Raw genomic sequence first — 25623 nt, 5'->3', positions numbered from 1 at the left:
TCTAACCAATGTTTCTGAAGTGTCAGCACATTACTTGATGTATTTGCTCTCTTGTGCAAAAGTGCAAGTTCACTGGGGTTTCACTGGATCAGTGGTGGATCAGCACTGCTCACGTTATGCTGTTCAACATGTCAGCCCTTGTTTCAAAGACTTGGTCAGTCAGAGTTACCTTCACATGGTAACCAGTTGACAGCTCTTCTCCAAATAGTACACTGTGATGTTCCTGGATGTTCTGTGCCTCATTTGTGGGACAGGTCTTATACTGAACAGCTGCATTTTCAGTTTCAGAAATCCTATAATATTAAAAATTAGACCCAATTCTGATGGAACTCAAATTCTCTTCCATAATTGTAAAAAAGCTGTAAAATTGGTTGTGTTGTCTCTGAATACAATACAATGAAAAACACCTTGTGATTTGGTTCCAATGTTGAGCTTATATTTTCAGCGCATGGAGAAAGAGCGTCTTTTTTTATTTGGGAGAAGCAGATACAAGATGAACATCAGACAGTAAACAAGGTTGTTAAATGTGATGCATTCATAATCAGTCTTGTAGCTGTACGCTGTGAATACAATTCAGCAAAAGTTAGTTGGATATCTCACAAAAATATGCAAAACACATGGCAAACCTGTTTCTAGGCTGTACAGAATCCCAGTAACAGCTCATGTAGTTGAATATCTTCCATTTAAAAAAAAAAATCTTTGCACACAGAAGACAAGCATAATAGGGAAAAGTCTAGTTTAGAATCCTTCCCCGCAACATCAGGTTTCGTGGAGGTTTTTTGTTCAATTTCTTTTTGGTATGGAGAAACATTCAATCACATGAGCTCCCATTTGCAGTGGTGCAGTTGACAAATAGTTTATACCATAACCTGCTGTTAGTGAGAACTAGGCCTCAGTCTGAATTGAAAGTAGGGATGTGCACAGAATGGATTTTGCTTTTCGTTTCGAGCTCGAAATGAAACACAAATCCCTGAAACAATTCATTGGAACAACTGGTTGAGCCAGTTGTTTGGACAAAATGAGCTCGAAACATTTCAAATATTTTGTACTTAATTTTGGTGGGCTGTTTTTCCAGGGAGAGCTGGTCTATCTATTGGGGTCAGCAGGTAGACCAGGCCTCCACTCCAGACATAGAGGATCAGCCTGCCTCACAGGTGGGCCAACACGTTAAATCTGGGGCAAAGACCTGGCCTACCCACCTCAAAGGCAGGTAGACCAGTCCTCTAAGGTGGTTTGACATGTTAATTCTGGAAAGGAGGCCTGGTCTACTCGCTGACCCCTATCGGTAGACCAGCTCTCCCCAGAAACCCCCCCCCAATGGTGTTCAGAGCAATCTAAATGTTTCAAGTCAAAGTGGGGTTGTTGTTTTTTCAGGCTCAAAACAGATCCTTTATTTGAAGGGCATTCTGTTTTGGGATTAAAACACTTGAAACGGCCTGTTCCGAGCTTGCAATGTTTCAAACTTGAAACATTTTACACATCTCTAACAGAGAGGATGTCAGTTGTATTTAGGTGTGATTAACATACTTCCCATTGAACTCAACAGGCCTTAGTTGGGAGTAACTTTTGCTGCATTGCATCCTGTAATGATGTGTTATAGAACCTACTTGATCTGAATAGGTTGGAGGATGCCCAGAACCTTCAGCTAACCAGATATCTGGATAAGAGGGAGTACCATTAGACTGATTTGTATTTGCAGCCTTATGGAGATTATATAGTGATTCTGGACCATTAGAAGAATGTGATAATCAAAGTTTCAGCCATGGTAGTTGCATTTTTCTTTTTGATTGATTGTGTTTATGTGTATGTGTGCATGTATAGAATCACGTGTCTATCAGTCTTGATCTTAGGATACAATAATGATACATATGAAGCAAGATTGGTTAATAAAATAAAAATTCTTAATAGCATTTCTTTACAAAACAGAGTGATTTATAATAAGCAAGTTACAGATCAGGGCAGAATAATATTTCAAAAAACTGGACTGTATTACAAAGCATTTTTTCCTCCAAACATCCATTTCTGTTGGATTATTGCTGAAAGATACTAATCAATCTATTTCAGAAATTTCTAAACTAATTTACAAACATCCATAAAATAGTGAAAAAATTGCATGCTTTAGAAACCTGGTACGTTTCATGCCTCTGGACTAAAAAGATGAAGACGATAGCAAATGAAGAACATTTTAAAGATAGCTGGATGATGTTTACAGAGTCTTTTCCTTGATTTTAACCAATTCTTCGGGATTGTTTTCTTTTCTCTCTGCTGATTTTTTGATTTCAGCTTTACTCCATGGAGGACTGTATGACTTCTGTTAATAGATTGAAGGGGGGGGGGCATACCATCAATAAGTATATATATATATATATATATATATATATATATATATATATATATATATATATATATATATATAAAACAACACAGATGACCATTAGGATGGAAAAGCAATAGAACCATCTTCATCTTCTAGTTTATCAGAACACTTAATGCATGTATCAATGTACTTATTTAGTGCCATCTATGTACAGAGTAAAAGCAATGACCCTAAGATGTCTGCAGTCTTATACGGAAGCCCGTAGGACAGGAGGATAAGTATGGGACAACTCTTTTTTTGCAAATGTAATGAAAATCCAGTCTGACCTAGTGTTGACCATAGTTTGTTATAATATCATGATAATATTTAAAACTAGCTGGGCCGGGCGCAGAGCATCTGCACCTCTGCCGACCTGCCCGGCCCGCTTCTCCTCACCGCCCAGCCATGGTTTCTGGCCAGTGTTCAAGCTGGCCCGTCCCCTTATCCTGCCCACCGTCTACTCCCGGTAGCTGGGCCGGCCCGCCACCACCTCCTCATCCCAGCAGCCGGGCTGCCTCCTCATCCTGGTGGCTGGGCCAGCCCGCCGCCACCTCCTCATCCTGGTGGCCATTTTCTCCCCGTCCCCGTCACTAGTCTGGCAGCTGCTCACAAACTCTCATGAGAGCTGCCACGCATGGGATTAGTGATGGGTACGGCTAGGAGAAATAAATATATAGATGTTGCATGGATCTCACTGCAAACGTCCTATATTTTGATCTAAGATTCTTCTTACTGTAGCAGTGATCTCTGCATGTAATCCAGATATATATTTTCCAGCCAAACCTTCATAGAGTCACTTCACACATCATGAAGCTCTATGCATGATTGGTGTGTAGAGCCTAAGGGTTCTGCAGGGAGAGCGTGTCAAACCCGCTCTCCCTGCAGACAATCATAAGGCTAGACCTGGGTGGCTGGATTGGCTGCCCACATGACTACCAGCTCTGTGATGAAGCCGGTAGGGGTGGCAGGGATCAGGGGCCACCCGGTCCCCGGAAGTCCCAGGATGCCCCGCGAGAGTTTGCGAGGCATTCTAGGGAGACCTCTGAGGCTGGGAGGCTTCCTGTTGCCTCCTGGTTGGGAGTCTACTCACAAGTCGCCATGGTGTGGAGACATACTGTGGTGACTCACGATCAACTAAGCGGGGTTAGCGGAGCACTTGCTCCACTGACCACGTTTAGGGAGGGCAATTAAGCGGGCTAAGTGCCAGAAGCCACACAGCTCCTGGCAGTTTGCACGCATGGGGGAAACTGGGCTGGGCTCCCTTAGCTCGGTTTCCTCTATGCATGTGAATAGGCTCATGTCTTGTAAGATATAAACCTAAGATGACTTAAATGTATACTTTAAAAGGTTGCATCCTAATTTAACCAGCACGTTTCCTGGTTTTGTGGTAACAAGCATGAATTGCCCCTATGATAAGCAGGATCCACCCTGGTTTGCCTTTGAATGGGTCACAACATGTGAGCATTGTCTGCTGTAAGCTATTCCCCTTAGGGGATAGAGCCAGAGCTCAGTGATAGAGCATCTGCTTTGCATGAAGGAAGTCCCAGGTTTACTCCCCTTCCTGAAACCCTGGACAGCCTCTGCCAGTCATGGTAGACAATACTGAGCTAGATGGACCAATGGCCTGACTCGGTATAAGGCAGCTTCTTATGTTCTATCTATATTACACAGATATATTAATCAGGGAGCTAGGATTGGCTGTCACTGCCTTTTAACTGATTGCAACAAGTCCAGGGTTGCTGCCACAAGAGAACAGTCCATAATTATCCACAGCCATTCCAGTCTTAATCTGGTAAGGTCAGTTCAATTTGGCCATGTGATGAAACATTCAGGTGAAACGTTCAATAACTGTGCCACAGTGAGAACATGCCTGCCCCAATGTCAGTAAAGGACATACCGACGTGACGTCATGATGTCCTGTAATCATGTGTGAGGGGTGTTTATCAGAATTGCCCCTCTAAACGTGCTAGAAAACTCCATTTTAACAGGGCTTTGAATTTTTTTAATAACCCCCCCTGCCAATGTCTACATGTAGCACATGTAGAAGGGCAATACCGATGAACATCCCTCACAAGTGATTAAAGGACTTGTCTTTAATTCATCAAAATCCTGCAGCAGTGGTAAAATTGGCAGGCAGAGTTGTGCCTGACCATTGGGAAGGCTGACACATCGACTTGACAGCACACTTTACTTTACTTTAGTTAACACCTATATACCTTGTGTTGTGTCTTCCTTGGGGTCTGGGTACAAAAGCCTCATCACAACAACCATAGTAAACATGCTTAATCTTAACTCTTCCAGTACCATACCTTTCAGCAACAAATTCTGGGTCATCCTAGCGAGACTCTTGTCTTAATTAGTCTTAATTAATTGCATTAGAAATGTGGGATCCAAAAGTAAATGCAGCTAATCTTCCAGGCACTATTGGATCAGGGCTTGAAACTACCATTTGGTAGAGCTTTGATTATTGCTAACACAAATCTCTCTCTAAAATTTGATATTACAGAACAAGAAAATAATGAAGCAGAAAAAAGTATATTGAACAATGGGCTTGGAACTGACAAAACACCAAATCTAGTACCTGCAAGTTTGGGTCTGTTTCTGCCACCTTTAACTGAGAAGTGGTTGAATTGTTTCGGTTTCCTAAACAAATCTTGCCAACCTGAAAGGAAATATACAATTGGTCTTGGTTTTAAAATCAAGAATTTTTCATTTTGTTCTAGGTTTAGCAAAATGATGAGCATGTTTTTATGAATCCTTCCCAGTACTTGGATTTCAGAAAGGATAATGGTGTGCTACTCCCCCTTAAGGAACAGGTTGAGGTGCTGCTTGATCTACGTTTGCTACTAAGTTGTATTAACCCTGTGGCTGACCCTGAGACTGACTTGGTAGTGCCAACAATGCCTCTACAAGAAAGTAATGATTTCCCCAATCTCCCTTTTCCTCTGAAGCATTCTGTACTCCCAGAAATAGAGCACTCTCAGAAATATGTCCCTAAGGGTTTGTTTATATATGCATATGGAAAGAGCAGGAAACCTATCCAAGGAAGGTGTAGATGGCTGCAGCTGGTGGCTCATATTTTCTCTACATATTATACAAGAATCTGCCCTTCAAAAGATATGGGTGACACAGTATGGGAGAGCACAGACCCTATTATTTCCTGTAAAGCCATTCTAATTCATAACAGCCTTGTGCCATAATTAAAATAATGAAAATTATCTGAGGCAAACATTAAATCTCTCACAGAGGAAAAGAATATTTAATTATTCTCTTTAAAATTTGATCTGCACACATTACTTAATATTATTTGATAAAAACAAATTGTTTATCTAAGATAAAAACTAACTAGTAATTAACTGCATACAAAAAAGGTCAAACTTTATATTGGAACTGAAAGCTGCCAAAGGGACATCATTCATATATATATATATATATAGAGAGAGAGAGAGAGAGAGAGAGAGAGAGAGAGAGAGAGAGAGAGAGAGAGAGAGAGAGAGAGAACTGCTTCTGTGAAGTCATTTGAATTTGAAAAGCATTTAATGATGTTTTGAATGTGTACCTAGTATGTATCTAAATTTAAACCACTATCACAAATAAGCAGAAACCACCAAAATGTCTAGTATAATCAAAATCCTTGATATTTTCAAACATATGGTAATATTTCCATGAATTTATTCCACTTAGTATTAAGCAAATACATATTCTTTATAAAGGTTTTCTAAACATGAGTTTGCTACACAAGTAGATAAATAGAATCTAAAATAGCGAGATTTGTTTCAACAGGACTTAAATAGCAGAGTTGTCGTATATGTTTACTACTTAAATGACCATTTCACAATTGATTAGCAATAGACTAAATCCAGCCTTCTGATCTGGGCTGCCCTTTATCACCACCACAGAACTAGAAGATGTGTATGGAAAGAAGGAAAAGGTGGCAGTCTAGCTAACCATCTTGCAACCATCACTATTCATTCTTACTGCAGGACCAAATTGGCCTGAAAAATCTGCATGGCAAGGGGTATCCTGGGGAAAATAATAGTTCACTTGCCATAATATTTCCAATTATTGGTCGTGACTTGAAGCACCCTGCTCTAAGCTTAAACAGCTGTTGTGCAACTACTAGGGCTGTGTATCTTATCGGACCCAACGAAGATCCCAGAGCCAACATGCCTTTTGATGGGTATTGTTGGAGGGAGTTCTGCAACTCCAACACTTGGAAATGTCAGGAGCCTCCCTGCTATCCTTGTGGAACTCCATCGGAGACTTGGCATCTCTGTTGGACCCTCCCTGCTGCGCTCCTCCTCCTTTCCATTATTATTATTATTATTATTATTATTATTATTATTATTATTATTAATTTATTCGGTTTCTATACCGCCCTTCCAAAAATGGCTCAGGGCAGTTTACACAGAGAAATAATAAATAAATAAGATGTATCCCTGTCCCCAAAGGGCTCACATTCTAAAAAACCCCACAAGATAGACACCAGCAAAAGTCACTGGAGGTACTGTGCTGGGGGTGGATAGGGCCAGTTACTCTCCCCCCGGCTAAATAAAGAGAATCACCACAAAGTGCCTCTTTGCCCAGTTAGCAGGGGATGAGGGGGACAGGCCTGCATGTTGCTTTATGTTTGCTCAAAAGGGAGCACACACACACACGCACACACACCCCTCTTCTGCAGAAGCACACAGAAGCACCCTACACCACTCAAGGAAAGAAAAAAAGGTGACTTCTTTTAAGTCCTTAAGTGGCCACTCAAGAACCTAGTTTAATGAAGAGGGGGAAAGGTCAATTTTAAACTCAAGCCATCACCAACAACAACATGATAGTTGGGAGGGGCTTATATGTCCCCTCCCAGCTGTGTCACTGTTGTGCCTTGCCTTGTTGGAATCTTACTTTTTTGGTCATGCACAAACCTGACATAATGGCTGATAATGGGTGACATGATGCACAGTCCTAACAGCAACAGTATTATATATTTATTTATTTAGATATATATACCACCCTTCTAAAATTGCTCAGGGTGGTTTACAATTAAAACAAACCACTAAAGGGGCCCCTGGTGGCGCAGTGGTAAAACTGCCGCCCTGTAACCAGAAGGTTACAAGTTCGATCCTGACCAGGGGCTCAGGGTTGACTCAGCCTTTCATCCTTCCGGGGTCGGTAAAATGAGTACCCAGAATGTTGGGGGCAATATGCTAAAAATCATTGTAAACCGCTTAGAGAGCTCCGGCTATAGAGTGGTATATAAATGTAAGTGCTATTGCTATTGCTATTGCTAAAACAATAAAGAGCGAAAACAAATTAAAAACAATATAACAACAATTAACAATTTAAAAACATTTTAAAACAACAATTAAACAATTACAGTGATTAAAAGCCCAAAAATCGAGTTAAAATATTAAAACAGATTTTAAAACCCTGGAAAGCCAGGCCAAACAAATACGTTTTAAGGGCTCTCCTGAAGGCTAATAGAGAATTCAAATCGCAGATTTCCACAGGGAGCGCATTCCACTGCCCTGGAGAAGCTATAGAGAAGGCCCGCCTCTGAGTCGCCACCAGACGAGCTGGTGGTAACTGGAGATGAACCTCCTCAGATGACCTTAATGTGCAGTGGAAATCACACAGAAGAAGGCGCTCTCTGAGGTAACTTGGGCCTAAGCCATTCAGGGCTTTAAAGGTAATAACCAGCACTTTGTATTTTGATTGGAAACATATCGGCAGCCAGTGCAATTGTTTCAGAATAGACGTAATATGGTCTCTCCAGGTTGCCCCAGAAACCAATCTGGCTGCTGCATTCTGAACTAGTTGAAGTTTCTGAACTACGTACAAAGGCAGCCCCACGTAGAGCGCATTGCAATAGTCAAGCCAGGAGGTTACCAGCTGGTGCACCACTGTTTTGAGGTCATCCTCCTCAAGGAATGGGCGCAGCTGTTGAATCAGCTGAAGCTGATAGAAAGCACTCCTGGCCATGGCCTCCACCTGAGAAACCAGGGTGAGGCCTGGGTCCAGTAGTACTCTCAAGCTGCATACCTGCTCCTTCTGGGGGAGTGTAACTCCATCCAGCACAGGAAGAACTAACTCACTCCTCAGATTCTGAGCCCCCACAATGAGCACCTCCGTCTTGCTTGGATTCCGCTTCAGTTTGTTATCTCTCATCCAGCCCATTACTGCCTGTAGGCAGGCATTTAGAGAATGAGTGCTATTTCCTGAAGATGAAAGGGAGAAGTAGATTTGGGTGTCATCAGCATACTGATAACACCCAGCACTAAATCTCCTGATGACCTCACCCAACTGTTTCATGTAGATATTGAAAAGCATTGGTGACAGAATGAAGCCCTGAGGGACTCCATATAACAGCTCCTGCTTTGAGGAGCGACTGTCACCAAGCTCCACCATCTGGGATCTACCCAAGAGATAGGAACGGAACCACTGCAGAGCAGTGCCCCCTATTCCCAACTCCCCCAGGTGACCCAGAAGGATACCATGGTCGATGATATAAAATGTCACTGAGAGATCCAAGAGGACCAACAGAGTCACACTTCCTCTGTCAATTCCCCGGTAAAGGTCATCCATCAGGCCGACCAAGGCTGTCTCAATCCCATAGCCCATTCTAAAGCCAGTTTGAAATGGGTCTAGATAATCAGTTTCCTCCAAAACTGCCTGGAGCTGGTTAGCCACCACCCTCTCGATTACCTTGCCCAACCAGGGGAGATTGGAGATTGGCCTATAACTATCCATCGCTGAGGGATCCAGGGAAGGCTTCTTAAGAAGTGGTGTAACTATTGCCTCCTTCAAACAGGGAGGCACCCTATCCTCCCTAAGCGATGCATTTATTATATTAACTAGGCCATCTCCAACAATCTCTCCGCTAGATCGAAGCAGCCAGGCTGGGCAAAGATCCAGAGAACAAGTGGGAGGCCGTACCGCTCCAAGCAGCTTGTCCATGTCATCAGGAGTCACAGATTGAAACTGATCCAACCTAGATATTATTGCTCCTAAGCGTCCCTCCAGGCCTGCTTCTAAGATGGCTCCCTGGTACACGGAGGACTTGTGGTGCAGTAGGACTTGTGGTGCTGGTATTGCAGAGCTGCTGCTGTAGTCTCATGGTAGGGAACTGGTGGTTGTAGTACGACTACTATGCATTTTTATATACTGCTCTTCAACCAAAGTTCTCAAAGTGGTTTACACAGAAAAACAAACAATACACATATAAGATGGCCCCCTGTCCCCAAAGGGCTCACAATCAAAAAGAAACATAAGGTTGACACCAGAAACAGTTACTAGAGGGATGCTGTGCTGGGGCTGGATAGGGCAAATTCCTCTCCCCCTGCTAAATATAAGATAATCGCCACTTTAAAAGGTGCCTCTTTGCTCAGTTAACAGGGGTTAAACAGCACTAAGATAAGACCAGCAGCATTACCATATTTATCCCCATTGTAGCAAATGGGAAAACCTGCAGTAATGCTACTAGAGTAACTGACAGTTCTCTACAGTGGCACCACTGCTTTTCACCAGCACTGCTCATCCTGTCAGTCTCTCTCTTTCTTCTTGACCATCATCCCCTAAATGACTCTCCAGCTTAAGAGCTCTGTTCAGGCATTACAGTGTTCCTGCTACAGGTGTCTGTACATTTTTGATATTTTTGTGCAAATGACTGTACATTCATTTGTTTTAAAATGGGACTTGGGTCCTTTCAAATGTAGGGTACAGAAAGAAAGTGTACTGCTACATGTGTGTTGAAACATAGTGTGTGAATAAATATTTGTTTACAGTTCTGTATATGTGTACACTGTTCATAGATTATAAATATATTAAAGCTATTTTCATGAGCAGCCTAACCCAGGCTAGGGTAGCCCAGCCTGGGTTAGACTGCTCGTGTACAGAGCTGGGATGTGCATGGATCCTGATGCTGCCCACCTGCATGACCCCACTCTTAAGCCTGGCCTTCAGCTGAGGTTAAGGGCGCAAATGCATCCTTAACCCAGGTACCAGGATCGTGTGTGTACTTGGGCTACTTGTAGCTCAAGTGCACACAGAGATGGGCGCAGAGATGGGGGGGTTATCATGGAGGCATCCCCCCCACACAGCGCTCATTGCATGGTACATTGTGAGATATGCCGAGGACAGGATGCATCATCTCAGCCTCTGGAGATCTGTGCTGTGTGCAGCTGCGTGGATTGTTTGGGAGCATGTTCTGTGCTCCCCACCAATGTTGGGGACTCCTCTCTGGGGGGAAGTTAAGTTTAGCACAGCCTCCCCACCCCACCTGTCCACCCCTCCCCATCTCCCAATCATGTGAATATCCTTATTGAATGTAATTTGTGAAAAGGGCTAAGTATGAGTAGCAATGTAGGATTCAAGTTTGTGTATCCATGTAAACAGTTGGCAATGAAGAACAAGTTTTTTCTCTCATCATGTGTCTCTCATAAGGACTACAGTACATGGTTTCTTATACCTCCCTCTGGAGCTGGTTGCTGTGGAGACAGGATGTTGTTCTGGATACACCACAACTTTGTCTACTATGGCTTCCTCTCTCTTTCTCTCTTGCTATAACAATAAGTATTGACAACCTGTCATACACACCAGCTGCCTTTTCTTATTAGCAACAAAACAAATCCTATCAGAGTCAATTGGTAGACAAGCAAAGATATAATGTCAACCCACAGTAACATGGCTTGTGTTTGTAGTTTCCCCCAAAGACTGGAGTGACTAATGGCCTTTTGTGCTATCAGCTTGGTAATGAGTGATGTAGCTTTTCACATCTTGATGGACAGACTTTGGTGAGCATTCTTCTTCTTAGATGAAATCTCAACTTCTGTCAAAGAGGCCTTGATAGGTTCTATAGCTGAAGGTCAGATAAACTACACACATATAATACTTTCTGTAGTTTTAGAAACACTTGTTCCAAGGTGAAGTCAAAAGGCTGTTAGTGTCAATCTTAGAGAACACCTGATATATCCTTACTTCATGGAAATTTCAAAATTCTTGACAATAGAATCAAAGTGAGTAACTTATTTCATCTACTGTACTACTCCATGCTTTTCATTATTTTTTTGGTCTAATTATGTCTACAGTACTCTTGATAGAGCTTCACATACTTTTGGTGGCATGCAGAAATGACTCGGTAATTTTCTAAGTTCAGTTTTTGCCATGGAAATTGCAGGTGGTGTAGTTAAATATCCTGGATTCTCCTGTTTAAATCTAACCAATATACAGGTAATATTCTTCAAAACAAAATGTTGTCATCTAGACAAACTCTGGGGCATGTTGGAAAAATAATCAGCTGCAGCTGTATGCATATCTTGGGAGAAGCCACTGAAATGGGCAAGGGATGCCTCTTCATGTCTACAGAGGTGGAGGGAAAGCATCTCAGTTTCTTCACTGATGTTTTCAGGCTTTCTAATGATCAGTGAGAAGAGCTTGCGGGCTGTCTGTGGGGAAGGAGGTTTAAGCTTAACTTCCCTGTAGATGATCATGTTTCCTTCCCTGGTCAGGGAGATTGCCTGTCCAGATGAGTGGCGGCTTCCCATGTGGCTTGCCTGGCAGCTCCAGGGTCAAGGTGCCGGGACATGCCAGTGCCACTGTGTGTTTCCCCACCCCCAGGAGTCCCAATAATGCACCATGCAAGTGTGTGGTGCATTACTGGGACCACCCTCCCCTCCGAGTGTGCTAGCCACACAATTTTAAAAAGGAGGTTAATGGAGCTCACACTCTTTTAATCTCATTTAATTAGGTAGCTACTTTGGTGGTTTGCCACTGTGTAGCCACCCAGATTGGGCCTGATCCTGGTGGTCCACACAAGTGTGCAAAACCAGGTTTTGCACATGCTCATGTGAATAGCCTCACTGTGTAATATCCTGTGTGACAAAAAATGGCTGGGGGAGGAGAGAGTTGTGAAACTGACTAGATAGCTTTCACCCAGAATGAGGCAAGCGACATCGTTCAGAGATGCCCAAAGACGTGAGTTTTCGGTGGTATAAATAAATAATGAATAAATGCAAAGAAATCCCCAAGTGTATGGGGAAAATTTTGCCATTTTCATGGCTGCTTCTTTCAATCTTTGCATGGGGACTAGACAGGGGCCACCTACACACAGAACAGCAAATGGTGGGTCCAACTGGCCCATGGTTTGCCCCCATCCCCCCCTCACCATATTCACAGATGATCCAGATCTGGAGTCTGGGTGCCTGAAAGGAGAGGGAGGAACTGGTTGCACAGGCTTCCTCCTTCAAAATGATGGACAGTCTTGGCAGCCAAAGGGAGATTGCGAGAGGGAGGAACTTCTTACTCTCAACTCCAGTTACAAACAGTGGCAGAATCCAGATGACACGGCACCGATGTCTGACTGTAGGTTTCGATGGCAAACTGAAGAGGAGCAGAGGTCTCCAGGTTTGTGGCCACAAACCTCAGGTCACTTTTGTAACAGAACCAAGGGTTTTCACCTTTGGAAACCTCTGGCATGGTTGCCTCCATTTGGGCATGATGTCCGAAGGTGGCCAGTGCCAATTTATTGCTGAAGATGTAAAACACACAACGAGTAGTATAGTACTTGGATTTCCTAATATAAATATCAACACGTAGAAAGAAGTAATTATCCTTCTGATATGAGAGTAAGTTTCTGTGATGCAGGCCTTCATTTCTTCTAAGGTGGATGCAGATCTCTCTGTTAAAGCCATGTGTCATTTCTCCATTATAACACATCTCAATAAATGCCCACTCCCCCTGCCCCCCCCACACCAGCATTTTTAAATATATATATATATATATATATATATATATATATATATATATATATATATGCAGAAGTTGTTCAGAAAACAAAGGATATTTGTGGCATTTTACAGGAGAAAACATGGGAATATATGTGGGAATATAAAGACCTCAGTGGAAACGGAAAGGCTGGTTTTGTACATCTCGACTCTATCCACATTTTGCACATGCTCTGCCTAATTGATTTGACGTGTGAAGTGGTGATATCACAGTAATGGAAATAAAGCTGAAGTATGCATAAAAATGGGGACATCTACGTGAAAGTGAAAATGTCAATGATATAGACATGGCAGGCAGCATGGAAGGGAAAGGTGTACTTACACCATTACTTGCAAGAAGAAAAGGGCACTATATTTTGCGTTTCCCCTATCATGTTCCCATACTGAAATCTTAATGAATGCATTTCACAGATTTATATTTGCCTAGGTACATTCTGTTGCTTTGTTTTTGATTATTTTTCAGGTCATAAGCAAATATCAGCCACCTAATGGCACAGCAGGGAAATAATGATTATCAAGCCAGAGGCTGCTGGTTCGAATCCCCACTGGTATGTTTCCCAGACTATGGGAAATACCTATATCGGGCAGCAGTGATATAAGAAGATGCTGAAAGGCATCATCTCATACTGTGTGGGAGATGGCAATGTTAAACTCCTCCTGTATTCTACCAAAGACAACCACATAGAGCTCTGTGGTAGCCAGGAGTCAAAACTGACTTGATGGCACACTTTACTTTTACACAAATATCAACACCTGACATCTAGGCTTAATGAAACATTGAGGGTCAATTTTTGTTGATCTCCCCTTACCCCAGAAGCACTCTGTGCCACCTGAAAATATGTCCTTGAGGGTCATGCAGAGTGAGGGACATATTTTTCGGGAGTCACAGTGGACTTCATAGGGAATTGAAGATGGATAAAAATTGCCTGTCTCCACTAAAACCTAGATGTTGGACAGGATGTTCACAAGGGGCACGTTCTCAAAAATGGTGCACCATGGAAAAGTCACCATACATATGTTACAAAATAGAATTTGTTGGGCACAAGCCCAACTAAACATGTATCCTAACTTTCCAGAATCTGGTAATGCTCAGCACCCACTTTCCTAATAAAATGAATCCTTGAAGCAACAATGACTATAGGCATAAATAGGTTTCTGTAATGCCATTCTGTAACATGAAGAGTAGCATAGTATTATTATAGCTCAAGGACTATGTACAGATGAGGTACAGATATTTATGGTTCTGCATTTAACAAAATACCAAGAATTAGCACAAATTAATGCAAAGCTGCCATTGTTTTTACTATAACTATTATTTTATTTCAACACTTTTATTACAATATCTTCTGGGTGTGTGCCGGTAGGTATATATTATAGTAATTCAGAGAGTGAATATGTTAAGCTTCCAACAGACTAAAGATACATTTAATTATCAGTCTGTGGTCTAGCAAAATGGATTTTACAGAATAAGTAGGCTATAAATGACTATAGCCAAAATAGAGGTTTCTTTTGTGGGGGAGAACTACAATGCTCAAATGTGTCAAGAAAATAGAACCATGAATAGGTGTGTCACTGGATTGTTAAAAAAAAGAAGACTAGCACTTGGGAATCTAGAAGATTCTACTCAATGAATGAATCTGGTTTCAGTATTATAAATAATGGAGATCCTCATTATTTGTGGGTTCTTGAGCCGCGATTTTGTGTATCCACAGTTGGGTTATAGGGACCCAGTTCCTTTATCTACTGGGTGAAAATGGGGCTATTTTTTTGCTTATCTACAGGTCTTGAATGGCCAGAATTATTTCTGATGTCATTTCTGGCTGCCATTATGTGTGCCCCCCCCCGCAAAAAAACTGCCCAAAATCAGAGGATGGGGGTGGGCTTTGCTGGAGAGCTGGACTGCCCAGGAACACACACACACACACACACACACACACACACACACACACACACACACACACACGTTTTTCCTTCTGATTTTCAGCACACCTCAGTGTGCTCAGCAACTTAATCTCCCAATCCCCATAGGGTTAAGGTATCTTTATTCATGGTTTCATTATCCACTGAAATAGGCATTAACGGAAACCCCGTGAATAAAGAGGGTCTCCTGTATCCAGTTGTTACATGTTGATTGTAACAGAAGACATTGGCTGGCATACCAACTAATGCTGCATGTGTCCTAAGAACTTGTAGCACTAGTTCCCATGCTAGTTTCCATATTTCCAAAGTAGAAGTGCTTTTCCACAAAAGTACAACTATTCTAAAACTCTCCCGGCACACCAGGAGTGCTCTGTTACATCAGAAACATGTCCCTGAACCACAGAGATGTGTTTCCACTGTAAGAGAATGATTCCAAAAAATAGGAAAAGCACCAAAAGAAGTTGTTCTATTGCCCAACTAGCATGGGGTTTAGCTTTGAGTGAGGTGAGTCTCACAATAAGCGAGACTCGCCCAGGGCGGGTTTGTGGGGAGAGTGGATTTAGCCTGCTCTCCCTGCAGATGACTGGAGGGAAAGCCCTCCAGGTGACTGCCATCTCTGTCATGGAGTTGGTGGGGGCTTGGGAGTTCAGGGGCTGAGCAGCCCCCAGAAGTTCCAGCATGCTCTGCGCAAGCATACAGAGCATGCTGGAGAGACCCCCTGAGCCGGGAGGCTGCTTTTTAGCCTCCAGTTGGGGGTCTCCTTGTGAGTTGCTGCAGTGTGGAGCCGCTCCATGGCAACACATGATCCAGGAACCCCGGTTAGTGGAGCGCTCGCTCCGTTAACCTGGGCTAAGAGGAGAACTTCGCAAGAGGGTTGCCCGCTTTGAGGCAACAAGGCTTGCCTGCGAGCCCAGTGGTTCTCACATTCTGCTAAAATTGGGCTAGGCTCCTCTAGCCCAATTTTAGCCGATTGTGAGAATAGCCTCAGTGTGTACTGTTGTTAAAAGCATGCCATCGCCTACATTCCCAGATATGCACTGCCATTTCAGGAACTTTTCCTTAAGACTTAATCTGGTCAGTGCTCTCCTGTAAGAGGGTGTAAGAGCCAATTCAAGAGCACACTGCCTAACCCATTTCTAAAAGGTTGAGAATAGCTAGAAATGTGCAAAACAATTCAAGCTCAAATTGATTTGAGTACAAAATGAGCCATTGTGTTTTAAGCTTGAAAGAAAATGCCCTTAAAATAAAGGGCCTTTTTCGAGCTTGAAACAAAACAGCCCCATTTTGACTCAAAATGTTTTGAGTGTTTCGAGCTGGTCTACCAAATGGGGTTGGTGGGTAGACCGGCCTTCTGCTCTGGACTTAGGGCATTGGCCCACCTGGTTAGCCCACTGGCCCCAATTGGTAGACCAGTTCTTCCTGGAATAACAGGCCTCAAACTGGCACTCTAAACACTTGAAACATGTGAAATGTTTCCAGGTTTATTTACCAAAACAGCTGGACCGCTATTTTGACAAATCACTTCAAAGATTTTGCAATTCATTTCAAGCTTGAGATGAATCTCAAAATCAATTTCTTGCACATCTAAGAAAAGCATCATTTATGTTCCTTGTGGTGCAAGGGTACCTCTTGGTTATCACCCCATCTATTCCAGAGAGGCAGGATTTAATACTCCCATAATGGATTGAGTTTGGTGAGAATATAGCTCTAAGGCCCTCTCTATACATAGTCCAACTTGCTGTCACCTCTGTGGTGGTTTCTACACCTGGGAGAGTCTGCTTAAGTACTTCGGATCATGAGATTCCCACACATGGTTGTAGACTTTCAAGTACTTCAATGAAAATAATTTTGATTTGCGTTTTTAAGGTATTAGCTTAATGCATATCAGCACTCAAATTGCATTTGGATTCGAATAGAACATGTAAACATCTCAATGCAGCAGGCCATTTGCATAAGGGGACTCATTTTGATGTATATGAGCCCAAATGAGATGTTATAAGAGACATAGAGCTACCACCGATGACATCACAATGATGAGTATCCTCTCATCCCTGCCTCACATCACTGGCTGTCTGACAGGTGAGAAGATGGCCTCCACAATTACACAATTACACCACTTCATACAGTATTTGCATTAAGTGTTATAAAAAGGCTGGCTCTGCTCCGCTGTTACTTTCCTGCCTTTCTGACTTGGTTAGCATTGTGGCATTCCTTTCTTGATTGCCAGAATATTTACACCTATGGGCATTAATTACATCAGCCCCAGCTTGGAGACTCTTGTGAAAGGAGAGACTCTGGGTTCCCGGGTGGCTTATAAGGAAGGAGAGAGTGCCAGTGGTGTAGCCAGCAGTATGTGGCTGACTTGCAGGCAACTGCTGAAAGTGCTGGGTCTTTGATGGAAGGAAAATCAGAAATCTAATAGCTGTTTCCTCTTCTGCCAGCTCTTTGACCTTGGGAACAGTGCCAACTACCCAAAGAGTCTCACCTTGCTCCTTTGTAACACCAGGTGAGCCCAAAATAAATAAAAAATAATCCATGATGTAGTATGTATCACAGAGATTTGGCTGGGGGAGGCTGGTGGCCCAATCTGGTCCCAGATTCTCCCTACAGGGTACTCTGCAGAGGAGGGGATGTGGGTGGAGATGTGCAGTGGTTGTGGCCTATAAGAATAACATCTCCCTTACCAGGACTGCTGTCAAGGTGTCTGGTCTTATCAAGTGTGTGTATTTAAGCTAGGTGTAGACTGGGACTTCTGTTGGCGTACTGATCACCCCAGTTACTCTCCCCCTGATGAATAAAGAGAATCACCATGTTAAAAAGGTGCCTCTTTAGCAAGTTAGCAGGTTTGTGAGGGGTTTGGTAAATGCCCCTCCTTCCTTGAATCAGAATTTGGAACCATTAATTATCTGCTGTGATGCTTTTAATGAGTTTTTGTGTGTGGACAAAATCTCTCATATCCAGGCCAACTTAGATTTGGATCCCATAATTACTACAGTGTCTGATGTGGCTAGGCTGGTTCAGTTTGAGTTTGTGACTCCTGAAGAATTGGATCAGCTTCTTGGGTCAGTACAGCCTACTACCTCTTCTCTTGATCCTTGTCCAACATGGCTTATATTATGTGGAAGGGACGTTGTTGTCGAAGGCCTGGTAGAGATTATTAATGCTTCTCTGAGGGAAGACAAGATGCCTCCTTGTCTTAAGGAGGCACTCATTAGACATCTTCTGAAGAAGCCTCTGTTGGATCCCTCAGAATGAAGCAACTATAGGCTTGTCTCCAACCTTCCTTGGCTGGGCAAAGTAAGTGAGAGGGTGGTGGCCTCCCAGCTCCAGAAAACCTTGGAAGAAACTGATTATCTAGACCAATTTCAAACTGGCTTTTTGGTGGGCTATGGGGTGGAGACTGCCTTGGTCGACCTGATGGATGATATCCAATTAGGAATTGACAGAGGGAGCGTGACAGTGTTGGTCCTTTTGGATCTCTCAGCAGCTTTTGATACTTTCAACCAGAGTATCCTTATGAAGTGTGTGAGAGGGTTGGAGGCACTGCTTTGCAGTGGTTACACTCCTACCTTTTAAGCAGATTCCAGATGGTGTCACTGTTGAACTTCAGAATGTGAACTTTTGTATGGCATCCCTCCAATGCTTTTTAACATCTATATGAAACCATTGGGAGAGATCATCAGGAGATTCAGTGCAGGGTGTTATCAGTGTGCTGATTACACCCAAATCTATTTCTCCATGTCAACATCATCAGGAGAAGGCATCACCTCCCAAAAAGCCTGCCTGGAGGTGGTAATGGCCTGGATGAGGGACAACAAACTGAGACAGAATCCAGATAAGACGGAGGTATGTATTGTGCCAGATTGGAACTCGGGAGATTATTTTGATCTGCCCATTCTGGATGGGGTCATACTTCCCCAGAAGGAAGAGGTACACAGTCTGGGAGTGCTTCTGGATCCAAATTTCTCTCTGGTCTCCCACATTGAGGCTGTGGCCAAAGGTGCTTTCTATCAGCTTCAGCTGATACACCAGCTACATCCATTTCTTGAGATGAATGACCTCAGATCAGTGGTGCATATGCTGGCAACCTCCAGACTTGACCAACTACAATCTGTTATATGTGGGGCTGCCTTTGTATGTAATCCAGAAACTGCAGTTGGTACAGAATGTGGTAGCCAGGTTGGTCTCTGGGTCATCTCAGAGAGACCATATTACTCCTATACTAAAAGAGCTGCACTGGCTACCAAAGGGACGGACCTTCTCTGTTGCTGCCCCAAGACTCTGGAATGCACTTCCTGTTGCGATAAGAACCTCCCTATCTCTGATAACTTTTTAAAAGTCCCTAAAGAGTTATCTTTTCACCCAAGCTTTTTAATTTATATGTGTTTTAAGGTTTTATTTATTTATTTATTTATTTAGATTTATATGTCACCCTACTCCCATAGGACTCAGGGCTGCTTACAAGCAAACATACACAGCCTCATAAACCACAACCCCATACAATACTCATTCCACATGACATAGTCATGGATTACAAGATCACTCTGCGACCAGCTACCTCAGCGACCGAACACCCAGCAGAACATTTCAGTCTTACATGCTTTACGAAAGGCCAACAGATCATGGAGAGCTCTGATATTATCCGGGAGACTGATCCATCGAGTAGGGGCCACGACTGAGAAGGCTCTGGTTCTCGTTGATTGCAATTTAATATCCCTAGGGCCCAGGATCACCAAGGCATTACTTGTGGCTGATCTCAGGACCCAGTGAAGGACATATCGAACTAGGCGGTCTTGGAGGTATGGAGGGCCCATACCGTGTAGGGCTTTAAATGTTAAGGTTAATATCTTAACTTAACCCGGGACTCAACCAGCAACCAGTGCAACCGAATAAGCAAAGGTGTCACATGTGCTCGTCAAGGCGCCTTAGTAAGGACCCTGGCCACTGCATTTTGTGTTTTAACTTGTTTTATGTGTTTTATGTAAACCTCTCAGACATATGTTTCGGGCAGTATACAAATTTCATTAAATAAATAAATATATAAGAAAGTAAAGAAAAATGGTGGCAGGTCCATGTCTCTTCTAACATATAGTTTGGCCATAACAACAACAAATAGCTGAACCGGGCGTAGAGCATCTGAACCGGGCATAGTTCTCTTCTTGGCTTTCCTCTCGCCCTTCCTGCCTGATGGCCACTGCTTGGCCATTCTCCAGGCCAGCAATGTCTTTTTCCAAACCCGCTTGTCCCTGCAACTATCCGGCAGTTGCTCACTAACTCTCGTAAGAGCTGCCACACATGAGATTAGCAACGGGTATGCCTAAGAGAAAGATATAATAATAATTTATAAAAATAGATAGTTGAGCACCTTGTATATTGTTGTAAGAAAATCATGCAGACTAATGATAAGGAAAGACACATAAAAGTCTTTAACCACTCATCAGCAATGATCCACTGGAACTTTTGCAAGAATTACAAACTGCAAGCAAGAATTGGTGGAATCATCCGATTGACAAGGTCACAGAAAATGAAGAGGCAAAATTCCTTTGGGATTTTTGAATACAAACTGTTAGGCATTTAGCACACAATACACTGGATCTGACAGTCATTGAGAAGAATCTGGTTCTGATCATTGATATTGCAATCGCAGGGGATAGACAAGTCGACAAAAAACAATTGGAGAAAATAACTAAATACAAAGACCTTCAGATTGAAATTAAGCAGCTCTGAGAAAAAAACAGTAGTGGTGCCAATAGTGTTTGGTGCCCCGGTGCAGTACCAGAAGAACTTGAACATTTTCTTGACACCTTGGGCATGAATAAAATTACAACACATCAACTACAGAAGTCCACACTACTCAGAACAGCACAAATTCTACAACAATATCTTTAATTTTTCTTTAGTCATCCTAGACCCTTGGAAAGGGCCTGATAATTAAAGTAACAAATCCAGTAAATAAAATCTGGTAGGCTGTGTATAGTAATAAATAATAATAACTAATAAATACACTTCATTTGTTATCCCCACTCCCATAACAAATTGTTCTCTGGCTGTCTCACAACACAACATTAAAACATGAAATAAAATCAAACACATGAAATCATAATATAACAAAAGGTGGGGAGGGGATTCATAGTAGTAGCCGCAGTAGTTGTAATGTACTAACAGGGTTTATCCAGAAGCAGGAAGTTTTTTGTCACATCACTGAACTGTTCATGTAAAGTAAGGATCCTTTACTCAAGGTTCACCTGTTTCATAAGGACATTCAAGCTTGAAGAATATATAGTTTTAAAAGTTTATTTCAACTCTTCTTGCCAGTGTGCATTCCTTTGGATTTACCAGGTGTGTTTGCTTTCTTCTGCCACAGAATTTCAACTCAGGTGTTCAATCTCTATAGCGTTATAGAAAAGAAATTCTACAATATTGTATGGAAGATTAAGGCCAGCACCCCTAGATAATCCCTGTTCTTCCCTTACTTAATATCTGCTTCCAAGTCTAAGGAGCTCAACGTTTTGGGGTCAATGTCGAGAACATGGCTATATTTTTCATGTGGCTGTTCTTATTAGCTCTGCTAGGAGTGACAGACAAATAAAGTATGTGAATGTAAGGGCAGAAAGGATAGCAAAGATGGATGAGGCTGTATACCTGGGAGGCTATTGCATTAAGCAAGGAGGATACAATTCAGTGGAGATATCTTCGGAGAGGCTATTCTGGAAAAGGGAGAAATTTCTGTCATATTAAGAGCCAGGTACTGGATGTGACTTATATTCTGTTGGGGGAAAATGCCATTTAATGCAAAGTTAAGGGATCAGGCTGATATAATGTAAACCTCAAAAGCCAGGAAATGCAAAAACAAGCAATTCCTTCCTTTAGCTATAACCATGTGTTGTGGCATGAGATGGATTACAGAACCCCACAAATGAATGTAACATTGCAGGATTACAATCCTTCTCAGACTCTTTATGCAAACCTATAGTATATATTTAAAATGGTGAAATACTCTTATAGTTAATAGTAAGACTTAACAGTTTGAACTTATGATTGCTATAGTGTCCTGCAAAAAACTCTTGTAAATCACACTCACACTGCCTCTGCCTGAACATATCTATGCAGTAGAACAAAGTGGGAATGAAGTGGTTGAACAGTTTGAACCAATTCATCTTGCAGATATCACACTTTTATTAAAGTATCTCCCTGTAGATAGAAAACTAGCTTAGCAAGAACAAAGCTAGGCTAGAATCTATCTCTGCAATGTGCTAGTTGTATTTTTTTTTAATGAGTGTTATACATTCGGAAAGATTAAAACTTACTGTTAATTAATAGTACACTCCCTTCTAGGGATGAGACAACTGGCTCGAGGTCGAGCCAGTTCACCATTGAACCGGGCCTGTTCGATGGCCTGCCCTCAAGCCAAACAGGGCCCAGTTTGGTTTCTTGGCTGGGTCTGAGTAATCTGGCTGCCCCAGAGGCATGCAAATGGCCAGTGCGCAAGCGCAGCAGCCTTCAAAATGGCCTTCATGATCTGGGAGAGGGCTGGAAGGGCCTGAAAATTGGTCTTAATGGCCTGAAGGAGACTGGGGGAAGGCCAGAGGGTGAAGGGGAACCTTCTGAGACTCCTCCATGGCAGCAGCACCCCCAGAGGCAGATGACCCAGAGACGGTGGTGAGTTAACCCGCCCCCCACAACACACACACACACACACACATTGAGTACCCCTGAGCTGGCTGGATCTTGAGCCAAGCTGGAGGTGTTTTCAGGGGTGTACAAAATTGAATATGCCTGGTCCAGTCCAAGTCCAGTCTAGACTTGAACCGAACTGGGCCAACCAGTTTTGTGCATACTCCTACTCCCTTCATCCTATTCAGAATCATTCAATAAAATGAATTTTGGAGAATATTCATTGGATGTTCAAAATTAGGTGATTTTAAATTGGACCACTTCCTAATAAGCAAAGGCTTTCCCTACCATTCAGTTTCCACTGCAGAGAGCCTTCTACGCTGCATTCATTTCCTGCATAGACTTCTCTTACATGTACCAACCAGGACAACAGTGCAGTTTCTATCTTTACAACAGGTGCTTCAGGTGCTAGATGTCACTATGAGCATGTATAGCAATGTTCATGGACACTAGGAACCATTAGAAATGTAGTTGTCATGACTATTTCTATTTTCCATGGACATAGCAGTGCATACTCTTACAGTAATGTCTAGTCCTCGAGGACTCCTGTCATGACAGATGGTTGGAGTTCTCCTCACTGACCCATTTACATAAGGGCATGGGACGGAAAGGGGAGTTCAGGGAGAGGGTATCGACCTAAACATGATCCATTTTAGATCACCCTACATTTGTTGGGTGAGGGGAGAGTCTGGACTAGTCCACTCCATAATGGCTTGCGAGGCAAGCCCATGAAACCCAGTGTCTAAGCACCATGGCTAAATTCTGTCACAGCACTACAAATTGGTATACCACAGGGTGCAAATGCATTTTGTTGCATCAAATCATTCATTCATTCATTTGACTTAGATTCCACCTTTCCTATAGTGGCTCAGGGTGGCTTACACTAAAACAAAAATACATAACAATTAAAATAAAAAAACCATGTAAAAGCAGATTAAAATATTTACTTATTCAATCTATATAGATATATTTTATTTATATAGATCCACTTTACTTCAGAATGAACTAAATCAACAAACTCTTTTCTTATGCCCCATTCTGTTCTGCTTATTCCAAAGTTTTCCCTTGATTTTATTAGTTATATAATAAGGCTATTCACATGACCAACCCAGGCTAGGGCAAACTGGGTTAGGCTGCTCATGTGCAGCACCATGATCACTCCTGATCCTGGTGGTGCCATGCTGCTGAACCCTACTTTTCACCCTGGCCTTTAACCAGGGTTAAGGGTATGAGTGCACCCTTCGCCCTGGCGCTGGGGTTGTGTCTATACTCTGACTACACACAGCTCGAGCATACACAGAGTCAGCCACCTAGAGCAGTGTTTCTTGACGTTTTTGGTGTCATGGACCGGTACATTATTCATGAGCTGTTTCCTGGACCAGCAGTTAGTAAGGGGGTTGCCCCCCACGACCCCCAGGGACCCCACCCCAAACAATTTTGAGCAGCTCTCTGGAACTCATTTTCAGGCAGCCCTTGCTGCTAGATAATGTTCATTTTGAGGAAGTGAAATCAACGTTATCCAGCAGCGAGTGCTGCCTGAGAATGAGCTCTGAAGAGCTCCCACCAGCCCCTGCTGGCTCAAAATTGTTTTTTGGGGTGGTGATTTTTATTAGTGATGCCTCACGGACTGGTCCCCAACACCTTACGGACCGGCACCGGTCCACAGACCAGTGGTTGAGAAACACTGACCTAGAGTACCCAACTCCTGGAGAATCCTCCCAATGCACCACGCTCATTGTGCAGTGCATTGTGGGATATCCAAAAGCTGGGACACATTGCCCCGGCCTCTGGAGATCTGTGCTGCTCCAAGCTCTGTGGATTGTGTGGGAGCACAAACCGTGCACCCCACCTGTGAGTGAGGATCATCTGTGGGGAAGGTACGTTAGGCGCAGCCTCCCCGCTGCCCGCCTGCCCAGTGGTCATGTGCATAGCCTTATGTTGTCTTATTCTAAATTTCATTCCATTCAAAAAGCACTGTGTTATTTAGTTAAACATGTAAGTGGATAAAATTTACACAACAAGGTTTCAGACTAATGCCATGTGAGAAGAAGAATGTTTTGCTCATGCAACAAAACATGGAGTTGTCATCATCATTTTTGGCAAGCCCCTCTTCTTTCTGTTTCACTGAACCCCCCTGCCTCCCAGCTGGCAGAAATATGGCCCTGATGGTCCTCCAACCACCAGGGAGCAGAGGTAAGGGTGGGATCACAAAAAATCATCCCTCCCCTATTGGGCAAGCAAAATGTTGTTTTGCTCACACTCTGTTTATATGCTTCTGTCTGAAGCAACTTATAAGCTGAATATACAGATAAGAAAGAGAAGGGGGAGATAACAAACAAGAATATGCAAATAACAGAAGTGTTGATGTCAGTTACTCTGGGATGATTCCGCTTCTGCAATGTGTTTCTGCACAGTACAGTCTGCACATGTCCAAGCACACCTAGAGTTGGTTGAGCAGCTGATGCCCTGATCTATGCCCAAACCTCAGTTCCATGCATTCCTCTGACTGTCAAGCCGACATACCCTAGATGTGCCATGATGTGCACATTTTAGCACATCAAAGCAGAAGGTATGGTTCCACCCCCTCATGGGGATTCTTATTTTGAATTGCATGAGATCCACAGGCTGGAAGTGGATCTTATTGTGATCTTTACTGTAAGCAAGTCATTCACCCCAATTTTGGTAAGAAGGCAGGATTCACCATCATACTGTTCCTAAAATGTTGTCAGGTCTCTTAAAAGACTCAAGAAAGGTTAGAGAGAAACACTCAGTTTCCTTCTTCTTCCTCCCATTTTATAGCTTGTGCAGCAGTCCATGGTCTGAATACATTGAGGCTCTCCACACAAGCATTGTAGAGAGCCTGACCAGGCTCTCACTGCAGACAAGTAAGGAGCATGCCCC

General features: G+C 42.9%; 1 protein-coding gene across 2 annotated transcripts in view; it reads right to left on the bottom strand.

Annotated features, from left to right (window-relative positions):
• Positions 1 to 453: 453 nt before the first annotated feature.
• The window catches only part of LUZP2 (leucine zipper protein 2), a 593960-nt gene continuing 568790 nt past the window's right edge, over positions 454 to 25623 (bottom strand). For both annotated transcript variants that reach the window (XM_053252886.1, XM_053252876.1), the window contains 2 exons: positions 4938 to 5018; positions 454 to 2311 (listed from right to left, as the gene is read on the bottom strand). In XM_053252886.1, coding sequence (XP_053108861.1) covers positions 2207 to 2311; positions 4938 to 5018 — 186 coding nt within the window. In that variant the 3' untranslated portion in view covers positions 454 to 2206. The remainder of the gene's footprint in view (positions 2312 to 4937; positions 5019 to 25623) is intronic.

Source organism: Hemicordylus capensis, chromosome 1 (assembly GCF_027244095.1).
Source record: "Hemicordylus capensis ecotype Gifberg chromosome 1, rHemCap1.1.pri, whole genome shotgun sequence".
NCBI classification, from domain to species: domain Eukaryota; kingdom Metazoa; phylum Chordata; class Lepidosauria; order Squamata; family Cordylidae; genus Hemicordylus; species Hemicordylus capensis.
This window is presented reverse-complemented; position numbering and strand designations above follow the sequence as displayed.